Source organism: Chlamydotis macqueenii, chromosome 4 (genome assembly GCF_036417535.1).
Source record: "Chlamydotis macqueenii isolate bChlMac1 chromosome 4, bChlMac1.mat, whole genome shotgun sequence".
Lineage (NCBI taxonomy): Eukaryota > Metazoa > Chordata > Aves > Otidiformes > Otididae > Chlamydotis > Chlamydotis macqueenii.
The window spans coordinates 18,651,717-18,664,397 of record NC_141559.1 but is presented as its reverse complement, the minus strand read 5'-3'; the positions used below and the strand labels follow the sequence as shown (position 1 = coordinate 18,664,397).

Here is a 12,681-nt window from a genome sequence, read left to right as displayed (position 1 = left end):
GCACGAGACAGACCGACCATCCAGAGGCACAAGAGACAAATCCTTTGAAATGTTTCAGCATTGCTTATCAGAAGAAGGAGGCACCATGTCCTCCTCAGCATTTGAGCCTTGCACCTGAGGTACACCAGGAGACACTGATTATGACAATGGGGGACATGGAGGAGTTTTTACTTTAGCCAGATCTGAAGTTGCTTTTGCATGTGAGCTCAGTAGTAATTCAGTTTAAAAAAAGCGAAGGAACAGTGTAGGGTTTTGAAGAACAGTTTGTGCCACAAAGATCTTGCAGCTTGATTGAAGGCAGATTTTTCTGGTTTCTCCCGTGTGTCTTTCTACCACTACACTTTATTGGAGTTCCTTTTAGCAACCTTCCCTGTTTAGTTTCACAGCCATGGTAGATGTATGTAGATGGTAGATAGTATGACATATATAGGCAGCGTGACCCAAGGAACCGTGTATTGGGTAGGAGAGAGACACAGGTATCAGTTTATTCATATTGAAATTACAGGTCATGCGAGTGTTTTCAAGAGCTGATTTGACTTCTTGCCTTAAAGCTGAAATTGCTCTCAGGTATTTTTTTGCGGTAGACTTCAGATTTTTTAAATTACATTGTTTGCTTTCTGGCCTTGATGGGCTGTATTTCCAAGATGCTGTTGTTGCACATGTGTTCCCGCTGAGTGGAAAACAAGGCATTTTGAGACGCAGTCCTCTGCTCAGGATGATACAAAGCATTCAGTGCCAGGCCTAAGAACTCAGGGCATGTTTCCTGACTTTTGGACTGGTGTTTGAGATAACAGCATGCACTGTTTTTTTCATAAACAGTGGGATTTTGGGGACTGATGGCTGGTAAAACTCTGTTTATTTTATTTCTTTAGATTCGTCATGACATTGAAATCCTTTACAGACTCCTCAGCATCTTCACATGAAAAAATCTTTGCTGTGTTATGGTACGTAACTGTTTTTGTGTGCCTTCATATTCTATTTTTAGACTTTATAGAGTGAAAGGCCCATTACTATTGGGGTGGAGGAATGAGTTAAATAAGAATCAAAAGTTCTGCAAGGAAAAAAACCCCACAATTTAAAAACTAGAATGAACTGGAAGATCTCTAAAGTGAGCCTGGGATATCACAAGGGACCACACGTGAAGGGCACAGGCTCTAGAATTTGATCTGCTGGTAACTTGAGTGTGCATAAGGGCTTTCACCTAAGGTGAAAGAATGTGATTTGGCTGCCCATTTGAGCAGTGTAACTGAAGCTGTAGCTGAACATAGCTGAGGCACTTCTGAACAGGGGCTTACTCAACCCATGGCACCTATAAGAGGCTGGGCACCTGTTATAAAAGACCAGACATGTCCCTTCCTCCTTTGTTTTATTTTTCCCTTGTGGTTTTTTTTTCAGAGTCGTCTTTTTTTTTTTTTTTTTAAGATGAACAGAAGGAGGAGAATTACGAGCTTTCTTGACTTTGCAGTACAGCTAATATGTGCCTGCCTCTGTCCCACAAGGCTGACGGCTGCTGAGCAGGCAGCAGCGAGCACAAACACTGACCCTTGGTTGTATTTTTCTGTTCACAGCATGCGCTGCCAGTCCATTCTGCACATGGCAATGTTTCGTTACAAAAAAGACACTGCAATAAAGTATTCCAGGATCCTGAATGACCACTTCAAGGTAGGGCATGCGTATTACTAAGCTGCCGGCCTGATGGCTGTGACAGTTACTAATATTGGCTGAATAGCCCTAACAAAAGTTCTGTTCCTTGCTGCAGAATTCTTCCAGAGTAACACAAGCACCTTCTCCAAGTGTTGCAAGGTAAGATTTAAAGATATATACATTGCAATGTGTCTATAAGGGTGTGAGTGAACACAGTAGTGAGAGTATTTGAGTTGCAAGCTGCATTTGAGAGTACCTCACCACTCGCTCTTTCTCGCCACCTGAAATCATACTGTTAGGGGGCATGCTCTCTCTTTCCTTTCTTTTCTTGTTGGAAAGGGGCTTTTTTTGTTATAAGGTCCAAAGTTACTGCATATCAAGCAGAGCAGTTCTCCACCAGAGAAGCAGGTCAGAGGAGCAAGGAAGGTATCGTCACTTTGCTGTTTCAGAGCTCCTGTTGCTGTCATCTTTTTTTTGTCAGAGATCCCTTGAGACTTAATGGGATAACATCCCCATCTCCCTGGCCACTGTCCAGTAGGGATTATGCCTTCACCCTGTGGTAGCATAACTTTGAGGTGATACTTGAATATCTTCCTCTTCAGCTCAGTCACTAATTAAGAAAAATAAATTAATTTTCTGATTTGTGACTTATTGAGCATTTTGGCCTTTCTGTGTATCTGCAGCAGTGTTGCTGTGTATGTGGCAGCAAAAGGCAAGCTGTCACGTACCAGAATTTGGCCAGATGCCCAGCAAACTGTGTTTTAATGACGATGAGTAAGAAAGAATTTGTATGTGTGCTGTGGTAATTGCAATTGGCAGATAGCTACCCAGCTCCACATCTGTTCCCTGCAGTTGAGAGGGTTGTCTGGTCTTTAATAGTGATGCTGAAATTCACGTTATTTTTCTGCCACCTTGCACAGGATAGTTCATTGGGAAGTAAATGGTGTCCCAACAGCAGTGGTGGAAGCCCTCTGATACCAGAGACTAAAATTAGATTGGTTGAACTGGTGGGGGTGAAGTGATGTGATGAAGCCTATGTCTGGAAGGCAGGGAGCTGACCTCAGTTAGCTTCCCTAGGTCTATAAATAAGTGTGTGTAGGCTGACCTGGCTGCTTTGACTAGCTGTCAGAAAGCTCCAGCCTCCGTAGGTGGGGAGCTTCAGCAAGCCTGAAATGGAAGTTATTAGGAAAAAACCACTTAGATAATCTGGTGCAGCTTTCCACAAGCAGGTGTAGATTTTGGAAAGTGGATAGGTGGCCCATTCTGATGTCTCGTCCTGCCTTTTCTTTTGCCAAGTAGTCCTGAGAGTTGCAAATCACTTCAAACACTTTGGTGTTGCATTCAAAGGACAATTATTTGTTACGTAGCTGAACACATCTCAGTTTTCAGCACTCCACTGCATACTGCAAGCCTGGATGATACTGGATAGCTCCTGGCAGAATGTAGTCTTGTGGCAAGACTTTGAAGTTAAATGTTCACGATGGTGTTTCTTTCTCCTGCAGAAGCACAGGCACGCCTTCTCCTCTTTCTCCAATGCCCTCTCCTGCTGGTTCTGTGAGTTCTCAACTGGGATCAAATGCTAGCAACTGCAGTGGCAACAGCATTGGCTCTTCAGTCACTGTCCCCTGTAATATCCCAAGCGTCACCTCCTCCTACATCAACATCACTTCCTATATCCTCTATGCATATGATATTTGGGAACGGGCTGATGCACTGGCCAGGAAGAATCGGGGTAAGGTTTTTTGCCCTCTGACCTTTCTGTCTTGTGTTTTTGTGTTCTTTTCTGTGTTGTGATTACGTGTATGTACTTGCTTAAATCCTAACACTCAGTGTATCAAACTCCATGCCTACAGATCACAGCATTAAATATGTTGAAATAGACAGCTATGGCATATTGGCAGGTTATTGGCAGAGATACTTGATGGTGATATATTGATGAGTGTTCCAGTTAAAAGGTTGTCTTGACATCCTCAAATGTCTAAGAGCTAAGGGATGAGGGTATCAAGTGCAGGAGACCAGCCAACTCGCTTCATGGTAATGCAAGAAGCATAAGGGGTTTTTTGCTGTTTGTTTTTCCCTTTGGGGCACTTAACTTTTCTGAGTTGGTTCACTTTCTTTAAAGACAGCTTTTTGGCTTGTAGCCTTCTGTTTTAGTTTGTCAAAGTTCCAGGTATTTTTGTCTTGAAAATGGTGAAGCTGGTTACTCTGTAACAGAGAAGCTGAGCAGCACTTGAATTGGAGTCCTTGCTGGGCACATGACCATTATTGGCCAGTAGCATTTGCTACAATTGCTACTACTTTTTTTTTTTAATTTTACAATTCTGTTGTTAAAAATGTTGTATTGTCCTGTGGTGCAAGCAGTGGTGAATAAGCAAAAGCCCTAGAGAGGGTGCAGTTCAGTCTGTAACCTGCCATCCCACGTGGCATTTGCAGTGTCATTTTTCATAAAACACAAATTTTTGTGAGCTCCTGTGGGTGAAGGGATGTATTGCCATGCTCTCTTGGAAAACTTGCAGAAGAAAATAAACACAATGTGCCTGGCTGAATTGTTAGAAGGCTGTGAAAATACTCACGCTAATGAGGCAGTTGCTGAAATTCAAGACTGTGGAAGTCACCTTTGAATAAAGTAACTCTGGTTGTTGGCTGTCCTCTGAGCAGATCTGTGCTCACAGCAGCAATTCATGGGTAGTAGTTTGGATGATATCCTCAAAAAGAGTGATAAAAGACTGTCATGTAGATGGATCGGTGGATGCTGCTGGTAAGCCAGAGGAATGACCTGTGAGGGCAGCCTGAGCACAGTCTTGCGTCAGTCAAAACTAAATTCAAAACCTCCTCTGTGTTGCCATTTTAATGTAGGGAAATGATGACTGGAGTAGTAAATACTCCCAAGGGAGTGGATCTGTGCAGGAGAAGAGTAAATACTCATGTAGGCTTGGCAGTTGTCACTGTTCAGGACCATAGTGGTGTTTCAGAACTGGAACTTGTTGATATTCAGTGTAATGTACAGATGCTAAGAGGTACAGAAAGTGAGTACATAAAACTAAAAAAAAGGCCACATCCTTGATTCTTTTGTGCAATTTGTAGGGCATAAGAAGAAGAGGAAAGAGCAGTGGCCTTCAGCTATCAAGTTCCCTTAAACAGGGGAGTCATAAGCTAGTGCAAAGCAGTTGCAACTGATGTCTGAGTCAGTTGTGCAGAGCTGACGTACTTTCTGGGAGATCCACAACCAAGTGCTTCCAGCACAGGACCCAGCTCCTCACCGTAATTCAGACCAGCACCGTGGATCATGAGGCTGTAACAGATTGTCTTCTGGCCTCTGATCTCCTACAATGAGGACAAGCTGAGGTTGCATGCATGCATGTGAAGTCACTTTCCTTTTACACAATGCTGTGGTCACAGATCAGATTATCTTCGGTTTGCTCAGGCAGGGGGTTTGGACTCCTTGTCTCTGCGTATGGCTCTTCTGTACCCCACGGAGGGAATGGATACCCATTTTGTAAGCAAAAGCGAGAAAATAAGGTGAAATGTGTTCTCTACTTCTGAAGAGTTCCTTGCGCAACCAAGCAGAAATTTTCAGCCTTCAGGTTCAATCTTTGTATTCATAAAAGGAGAACTGAGAATGATCAGTTTCTGAAAAGATACCTGGCTGGAGGGACTGAGGGATGGGGACGAGCCTATGTCACTGGAAGGCAGGTCATGTAGGAATGTCTTGGAAAGGTGACTGGAAAGGAATAGGTGTGATAATTTTCCATAACACACTGTCATCTGCACAGATTGCCAGCATAGAGCAGGGCATGCAACCTGCTAGAACCTCGGCAGAGTTCAGATATGCTGCAAGAGCAGCCCGTGCAGGAGGACTGCGGTGCCTGAAGGTGGTGGCAGAATAGGAAGGCTCTGTTAAATCTGCCTAATGTGCCCAGCTGTAAGCAAACCAGATCACAGCTGCATAGCTTGGCAAGCTATACAAATGTTTAAACCTGTTCAGTTGAGAAATCATGATGTCTTCAAGGTTTGAGGATGGATGAAGGAAAGGGACTAGTCTGATGGCAGCTCTGTGTGCTTCCAGGCATTACTCAGAAAGACACTCAAATTTGACCTCTTTAAAATCTAGGGAAGGCTTGCAGCAGGGATTGAGGTGTGAACACCCAAACTTTTGCCCACCTACCACAGAGTCTCAATGTCATTTTAAAGCCAGCACCTGGGGAGGTTGTTCAGTGTGTGTGTGCGTGTGTGAGTGCGTTTTCCTCTCACATGCCCTGGCTCCTGTGCTTGTTACGCTTCCGAGCCTTCTCATATTGCTGAGCTCTCTGCATTAACAATGTGTTTAACAGGACTTGCCAACTGGCAGCGTGCTGCTGTTGTCGCCCCTCGCTGCACCCTCTCCTATGAGACGTGCCTGTTGTGTGAAGCCAACCAAATGTTTTCTCTCTCCCTGTCCTTTTTTTCCAGAGTTTTTTGCTGAAGTCAGCACAGCGACCTGCACTCTGGCAGTGAACAGTAGCATGACTGAACTGGTACACTACACTAGACAGGGTTTACAGTGGCTGAGACTGGAAACAAATACACCTTAACTGGTGCTGAAAATGGTTAAGTACCTTGAACTTTTTTGCACTTTTGAAGCCTCAGAAACAGTCTGAATTTTTGAATTGTTGGATACAAAGCACGTGCAAGGGAAAATAAAACAATTTGGAAGGGATCTGGTTACACTGGAAAAACTTTGAACTGTGTTTTAGGGTAGCGTTTTGCTGCCTTGAAGAATAAGAGACAGAGGAAAGCCTCAGTGTTGATGGCACCTTCCTTTAAAACGACGAAGTGCAATGAATTGTCTGAATGGCTCAATGTATTGATGGTCTATAAACATTTCTATTACGAATAACCAGCAGGACAATAATCACACATGAAGAAGTGCCGACAAGAAGAAAATCTGCCTCCAGAAGTTATTATGCAACATCCCACAGCCTGCAACAGTTGTGTGCCCAGAAGACGTGTCAGAGAAGTGTTTTTGCAAGCACAGATGCAATCTTTGGTGTCTTTGTTCCTCAGAGGAGAAGTAGCAACCTCATCAGCACCGAACAGCATTATGTTACAGTAACAACTGCAAAGTGATCTGCCTTCCCTGCTTTCCAGCCTCACCCTCCTGCATTTGTCAGGCAGCTGCTGTCCTGAGAATCGAGGAGAGCCACTGTTTCCAGTGCTGCAAGTTCACTTTTTAAGTCATCACTGCTTTGGTCCTCTTCCTTGCCGTACACTCACGCATACACATGCCCTTAGCACTTGAACTATGTTACTTAGGGTCTTGTTTGGTTTAAGCTTTGTAAACCAAACACAGTTGGGCAGAAAAATGACCAAGTGTGGTTGGAAACAGCTCTGACTTTCTTCTGTGGTGGCGGAACATTACTCACACCAAGGACTCATTGTCCGGTTGCTTTTTGTCATTTTGATGGGTGGCGGTGGACAGCTGTACTGGGTCACTGTGATTGCTTGGACATTGTTCTGACTCTGAGCATACCTGGGGAGGAATCACTTCTGTTTAAGGAGGGACTAAGTGGCTGAATGTGGAACATAAGACAAATTTTGCCTTTGGATATTTACCTGCAACCATTGCTGGTCTTGGTGAATATCTAAGAGCAGGATTTGGTACCAAATAGGGCATCCTTCATGTGGGAGATAACTCGTGCTCTTTCTCAACCAAACTACAGGGTGTGCCCAGTGACTTAGAAATCTGTCAAGGGAACAGAAAAAGGAATAATTAGCTCTTTGCAAGCATTTTTTTCCTTGTCAGGAGCTGCATTTTTTAAATTGCTATTTTGCAGGTGACAGTGACAGTGAAGGCGGCATCTGTGACATTCATGTATTCAGTGAGATGACACCCTTCTCTACCCAAAGATTTCCTGTTGTGTGACAGCAGCATTCTGCTGTCCTCTTATCTAATAGTGTGCCTTAGCCCTCTGGTCCCCTCTCACATCCCTCACCCTGTCTCTGACAGACCTGTGGGAGTGGCAAAGAGAAGGATGGTATCCCAAAATAATCATGCTTACAGGAAAGAATTCGCTTACTTTTCCACATAATTTCAGGATGAAGGAACAGGTCTGCACATGTGCAGCGGCACCCCCTTTAAAAATACCTGCTTGTGGTTTTGAGGCTCGTGAAAATGGACAGTAAATAAATATCAGCAAAAGGTCTGCATTTCCAAAAGCAGTTTCTGCAGAAATAGCCCTTGCCATGGAGAAGCCTGGAGTCACCTTACCTCTGGGAGGAGCTGGCAGGAGCGTGCTGTGGCTCTGCCCTGGTCCCAGGCACAAGGGAGCTCTCCTCTCGCCTCCCCTGGCAGTGCAGGGCTGCTGGGATCCTGACTAGGTCTTCCCGCACTTTCAAGGGACTGTCCTCTTATGTTCACTTTACTAAAAGCCTTGGTGCATTTCAGGGATAAGCTCTCCTAACCGGTGGAAGGAAGGTCCATGTTTTACCTATCAGACTTCACTTGTGGTCCTCCTTGCTGGAGGAGCAACTGCTCTGAATAAGCCAGGGACAGAGAGGCTCAGCATTAACTGTTTTGTTCTCAGGAAGCATGGGGATGGCCAGCCAGTCTGAAGATTTGACGTGCACTTTGAAGCTCGATTCCAGACTAGGGGGTCGATGCCTTCTTCTGACTTTGTCTTCAAACAAAGCTATTTTTAGGATCACCAGCTGAGGAGGAGGAAGGAAGAAAGCTTTATTGAACCTGAAAACCACTGTGGGAGTCTGTAAGAACTGTGTAGCAGGGTGTAAGGGGTAAGCGTAAGGTGAAGCAGGGATGCAGGTCCCCCCTGGTACTTTCACTTTGTGTACACTTATCTCCCTCCCTGCTGCCAGGCCAGGTTCCTGTGGGACAGCCGCTTGCTCACAGCTTGCCCGCCCCAGGGAGGGGGGATCGCCTGCCGCAACCTGTGAGACAGGGCGTGCGGCTGCCCCTGTCCTGCGTCCAGCTCGCTGCAGCCCACGCGTGCACCAGGTCCTGTCTTCGCCTGCCCCTTTGTGTGCTTTGCTGCCCAGATAGTGATATCTGTACCCTGCTCCTAGGAAAGCTCATGCAAAGGTGTTGGGTGAACAAAGCTGGTAAGAAGATGCCCAGTGAAGGCAGATGAACTGCTGACATTTGCTTCTTCACAGTTGGGAAAATGCAGCACGTGCTCTGCTACTGCGCAGAGGTGGTTGTGCAAGGGCTGTGCCCACTCCCAGAGCAGGCTCCCCTGGAAGCTATGTTTTGTTTCAGGTCACGGAGAAGACTGTTTAAATAATAGGTAATTTTTAAAAAGCCATCGTATTTCAACCTCGAGCCAGGTCAGAGGCCTGCAAAGGATTAGGAAAGATATTCATCGTTTTCACTTGGGCCTGTTCAAGCCTTTAAAAAAACAAAACAAAACAAACAAAAACTCAAACCAAAACATAACAGTGGAGGAAATAGCATTTGCCATTAGGAAACAAAACCATTAATCCAAGGGAAAACAGAGGGTGATGGTTGAGTCCTAGTCCCAGAAGGAGAGGAGGCAGCTATGGTGGCAAAGCAGCATCATTTCCATGCAATATTTATTTAGAAGAAATAATACATGTGTTGAAATTGTCAAATGTTCTATTTTTAAGATGCCATTTATTTAAAAGTTGAAAACCCCACTTACATGGAGATAGAGATCTCTTCTGTAACTGAAAGTCAAATTCTGACTGCAATGTCCTTGTTTTTGGTTTTGTCCTCTCCCCTCCCTCTTGGTTCCCATTAAAAATCTGTACATCTTAAACTTATTTTGGCGATGTGTGTCCTCTCTTGTAAATAACTTTTCCTGCCCTGTGTGTGATGGAGTTTCCAAGATGGTTGATTCATTCATATGGGGAAATAAACAATAAATGAAGTAGCCTATTTGTTATGAGTTGTCGCAAGAGTCCTCATCTTCTCAGCTTCTCATAGAGAAATTGTGATTTGCCTTTTCTCTCTGAATGGTCTTAGTGTTTCCCTTCTGAATAAGTTTAAGTATGAATTTCTGTACAAGAAGTCTGTTTCAATTGCTCCCCTGTTTATCGCCCCTTGCCCTTTCCTTTAGGAACAAGAATGGGTGTAAATCCAGATGCTCAGTGGCAGGAGGGTCACAACCCAAGACATCTGCCTCCTATCCTCCCAAAATGGATTCAGGGAAAATTCTGCTGGGGTCAGCCCCTGAGGGCCAGCAGAGGCTGGCTCTGAGTGCTTGCTGACAGGAAAATCCCACAGGTTGGTTTCATGCATCGAACAAGTTAAATAAGAAAACAAGGAGACGAGGCACAAAAATGGCGGCTGAAGCGTAATGCTCAGTGTTTGCCACAAAGGTGTGTGGCAGGGCTCAGTCCTGGGAGGGGAGGGTCTGCTCAGGTCTGGTTCATGGATACATTTCTGAAGTGCTGCAAGGAGGCTTTCCCTCAGGGAATCCTGTGGGATTTCATGCACTGCAATAGCTATATTTCTCCTGGATTGTGCAAGATGATCTCTTCGCAATGGCCTTACGCTTCCTGTTTGGGGCTTTTCCCACTTCTTGTTTTATATCAGGCAATGTAACTTGGAAGAATGATCTTTGCATCTTTCTATGCACTATTGTGATATAATTTGTGTCTATAATTCAGGTCCTTTCTGCAACAGGCATTGCGCCTAAGATATTTGCTAGTAATGGATGTGGTTTTCTAATGTAATATGTAGAATCATAGACTAGTTTGGGTTGAAAGGGACCTTTAAAGGCCATCTAGTCCAACCCCCCTGCAAGGACCAGGGACATCTCCAACCAGATCAGGTTGCTCAGAGCCCCATTCAACCTGGCCTTGAATGTTTAAGGGATGGGGCATCCACCACCTCTCTGGACAACCTGTGCCAGTGGTCCAGCACCCTCATAGTAAAGCAATTCTTCCTTATATCTGGTTGGAATCTACCTGCCTCTACTTTAAAACCGTTACCCCTTTTCCTATTGCAGCAGACCCTGCTAAAAAGTCTCTCCCCATCTTTTTTAGAAGCTGCTATAAGGTCTTCCCTCTCAGTCTTCTCTTCTCCAGGCTGAGCAGCCCCAACTCTCAGCCTGTCCTCATAGGAGAGGTGCTCCAGCCCTCTGATCATCTTCGTGGCCCTCCTCTGGACTCGCTCCAACAGGTCCACATCCTTCTTATCTTGGAGGTTTCAGAGCTGGACACAGTACTCCAGGTGGGGTCTCAGGAGAGCGGAGTAGAGGGGCAGAATCACCTCCCTCGACCTGCTGGCCATGCTTCTTTTGATGCAGCTCAGGATGCTGTTGGCTTTCTGGGCTGCACACGTGTTGTTGGCTCATGTTGAGCTTCTCGTCCACCAGCACACCCATGTCCCTCTCCTCAGGGCTGCTCTCAATCCATTCTCCACCCAGCCTGCAGTTGTGCTTGGAATTGCCCTGACCCACGTGCAGGACCTTGCACTTGGCCTGGTTGAACTTCCTGAGGTTTGCATGGGCTCACCTCTCCAGCCTGTCAAGGTCCCTCTGGATGGCATCTCATTTCTCCAGCATGTCAACTGCACCACACAGCTTGGTGTCATCGGCAAACTTGCTGAGGGTGCACTCTATCCCACTGTCCATGTCACCAACAAAGATGTTAAACAGTGCCGGTTCTAATACTGACCCCTGAGGAATGCCACTTGTCACTTCTCTCCACTTGGACACTGAGCTGTTGACCATCAGTCTCTTGAGTGCAGCCATTCAGCCAATTCCTATCCACTGAGTGGTCCGTCTGTCAAATCCACGTCTCTCTAGTTTAGAGACAAGGATGTCATGCAGGTCAGTGTTAAATGATTTGCACGAGTCCAGGTAGATGACTTCTGTTGCTCGTCCCTTGTCCACCGATGCTGTAACCCCATCATAGAAGGCCACCAAATGGGTCAGGCACCCTGAAGGGCAGAATCTGCCCTTTGTGAAGCCATGTTGGCTGTCACCAGTCATCTTCTTATTTTCCATGTACTTTAGCATGGTTTCCAGGAGAATTTTCTCCATGATCTTGGCAGGCACAGAGGTGAGACTGACCAGCCTGTAATTCCCTGGGTCTTCCTTGTTCCCCTTTTTAAAAATGGGGGTTATATTACCCCTTTTCCAGTTGTCAGGAACCTCACCAGTCTGCCACGACTTCTCAAATACAATGGCCAGCGGCCTGGCCACTTCATCCACCAGTTCCCTCAGGACCTGTGGATGCATCTCATCAGGTCCCATGGACTTGTGCACCTTCAGGTTCCTTGGATGGTCTCAAACCTGCTCTGCTCCTACAGTGAGCAGCTCTTCATTCTCCCAGTCCCTGTTTTGCCTTCTGCGACTTGGGTGGTGCGGCTAGAGCCGTCTCTGTCAAAGACTGACGCAAAAAAGTCCTTGAGCACCTCAGCCTTCTCCATGTCCCAGGTAACCAGGTCTCCCATTTCCTTCCAAACGGCCCACATTCTCCCTGGTCTTCGTTTTATCCCCAACGTACCTAAAGAAGCTTTTCTTCTTGTCTTTGATGTCCCTGACCAGATTTAATTCCATCAGGGCTTTAGCTTTCCTTACCTGATCCCTGGCTGGTCGGACAACCTCTCTGTAATCTTCCCAGGCTACCTGTCCTTGCTTCCAACCTGTGTAGGCTTCCTTTTTGTTTTTTTAATTGGTGCAGGAGCTCTTCCTGGTCAGGTGGTCAGACTCGAGGGTAGCAGGGCCCCACTGTAATGTCACCTGTCCCTGACCTTCCTTTAATCCTGAACCATCAGCTCTGTCAGTTCCTACTCCATCCCCAGGTGAAGCTCCATGCACTCCAGCTGGTTGCTGACATAGACAGTGACACCCCCTCCTTGTCTCCCCTGCTTGCCCTTCCTAAAGAGCCGCTATCCCTCTGTTCCAACACTGCAGTCATAGGAGCCGTCCCACCCCATCTCCGTGATGCCAACAAGATCGTAGCCCTGCATGTGTGCACACGTCTCTAGCTCTTTCTGTTTGTGCCCTATGGTACGTGCGTGGGCATAGAGACACTTCAGCTGGGCCCCCGACAAAGCCGACTTGCTGGCTG

The 12,681-nt window shown here is 46.0% G+C and overlaps 1 protein-coding gene across 4 annotated transcripts in view; it reads left to right on the top strand.

The window, feature by feature from the left end:
- Positions 1 to 8,584, top strand: part of AFF1 (ALF transcription elongation factor 1) — a 109,801-nt gene extending 101,217 nt beyond the window's left edge. For all 4 annotated transcript variants that reach the window (XM_086746437.1, XM_086746435.1, XM_086746434.1 and 1 more), the window contains 5 exons: positions 873 to 944; positions 1,569 to 1,662; positions 1,760 to 1,803; positions 3,147 to 3,376; positions 6,094 to 8,584. In XM_086746437.1, the coding sequence (XP_086602563.1) occupies positions 873 to 944; positions 1,569 to 1,662; positions 1,760 to 1,803; positions 3,147 to 3,376; positions 6,094 to 6,215 (562 nt within the window). In that variant the 3' untranslated portion in view covers positions 6,216 to 8,584. The remainder of the gene's footprint in view (positions 1 to 872; positions 945 to 1,568; positions 1,663 to 1,759; positions 1,804 to 3,146; positions 3,377 to 6,093) is intronic.
- Positions 8,585 to 12,681: the final 4,097 nt, after the last annotated feature.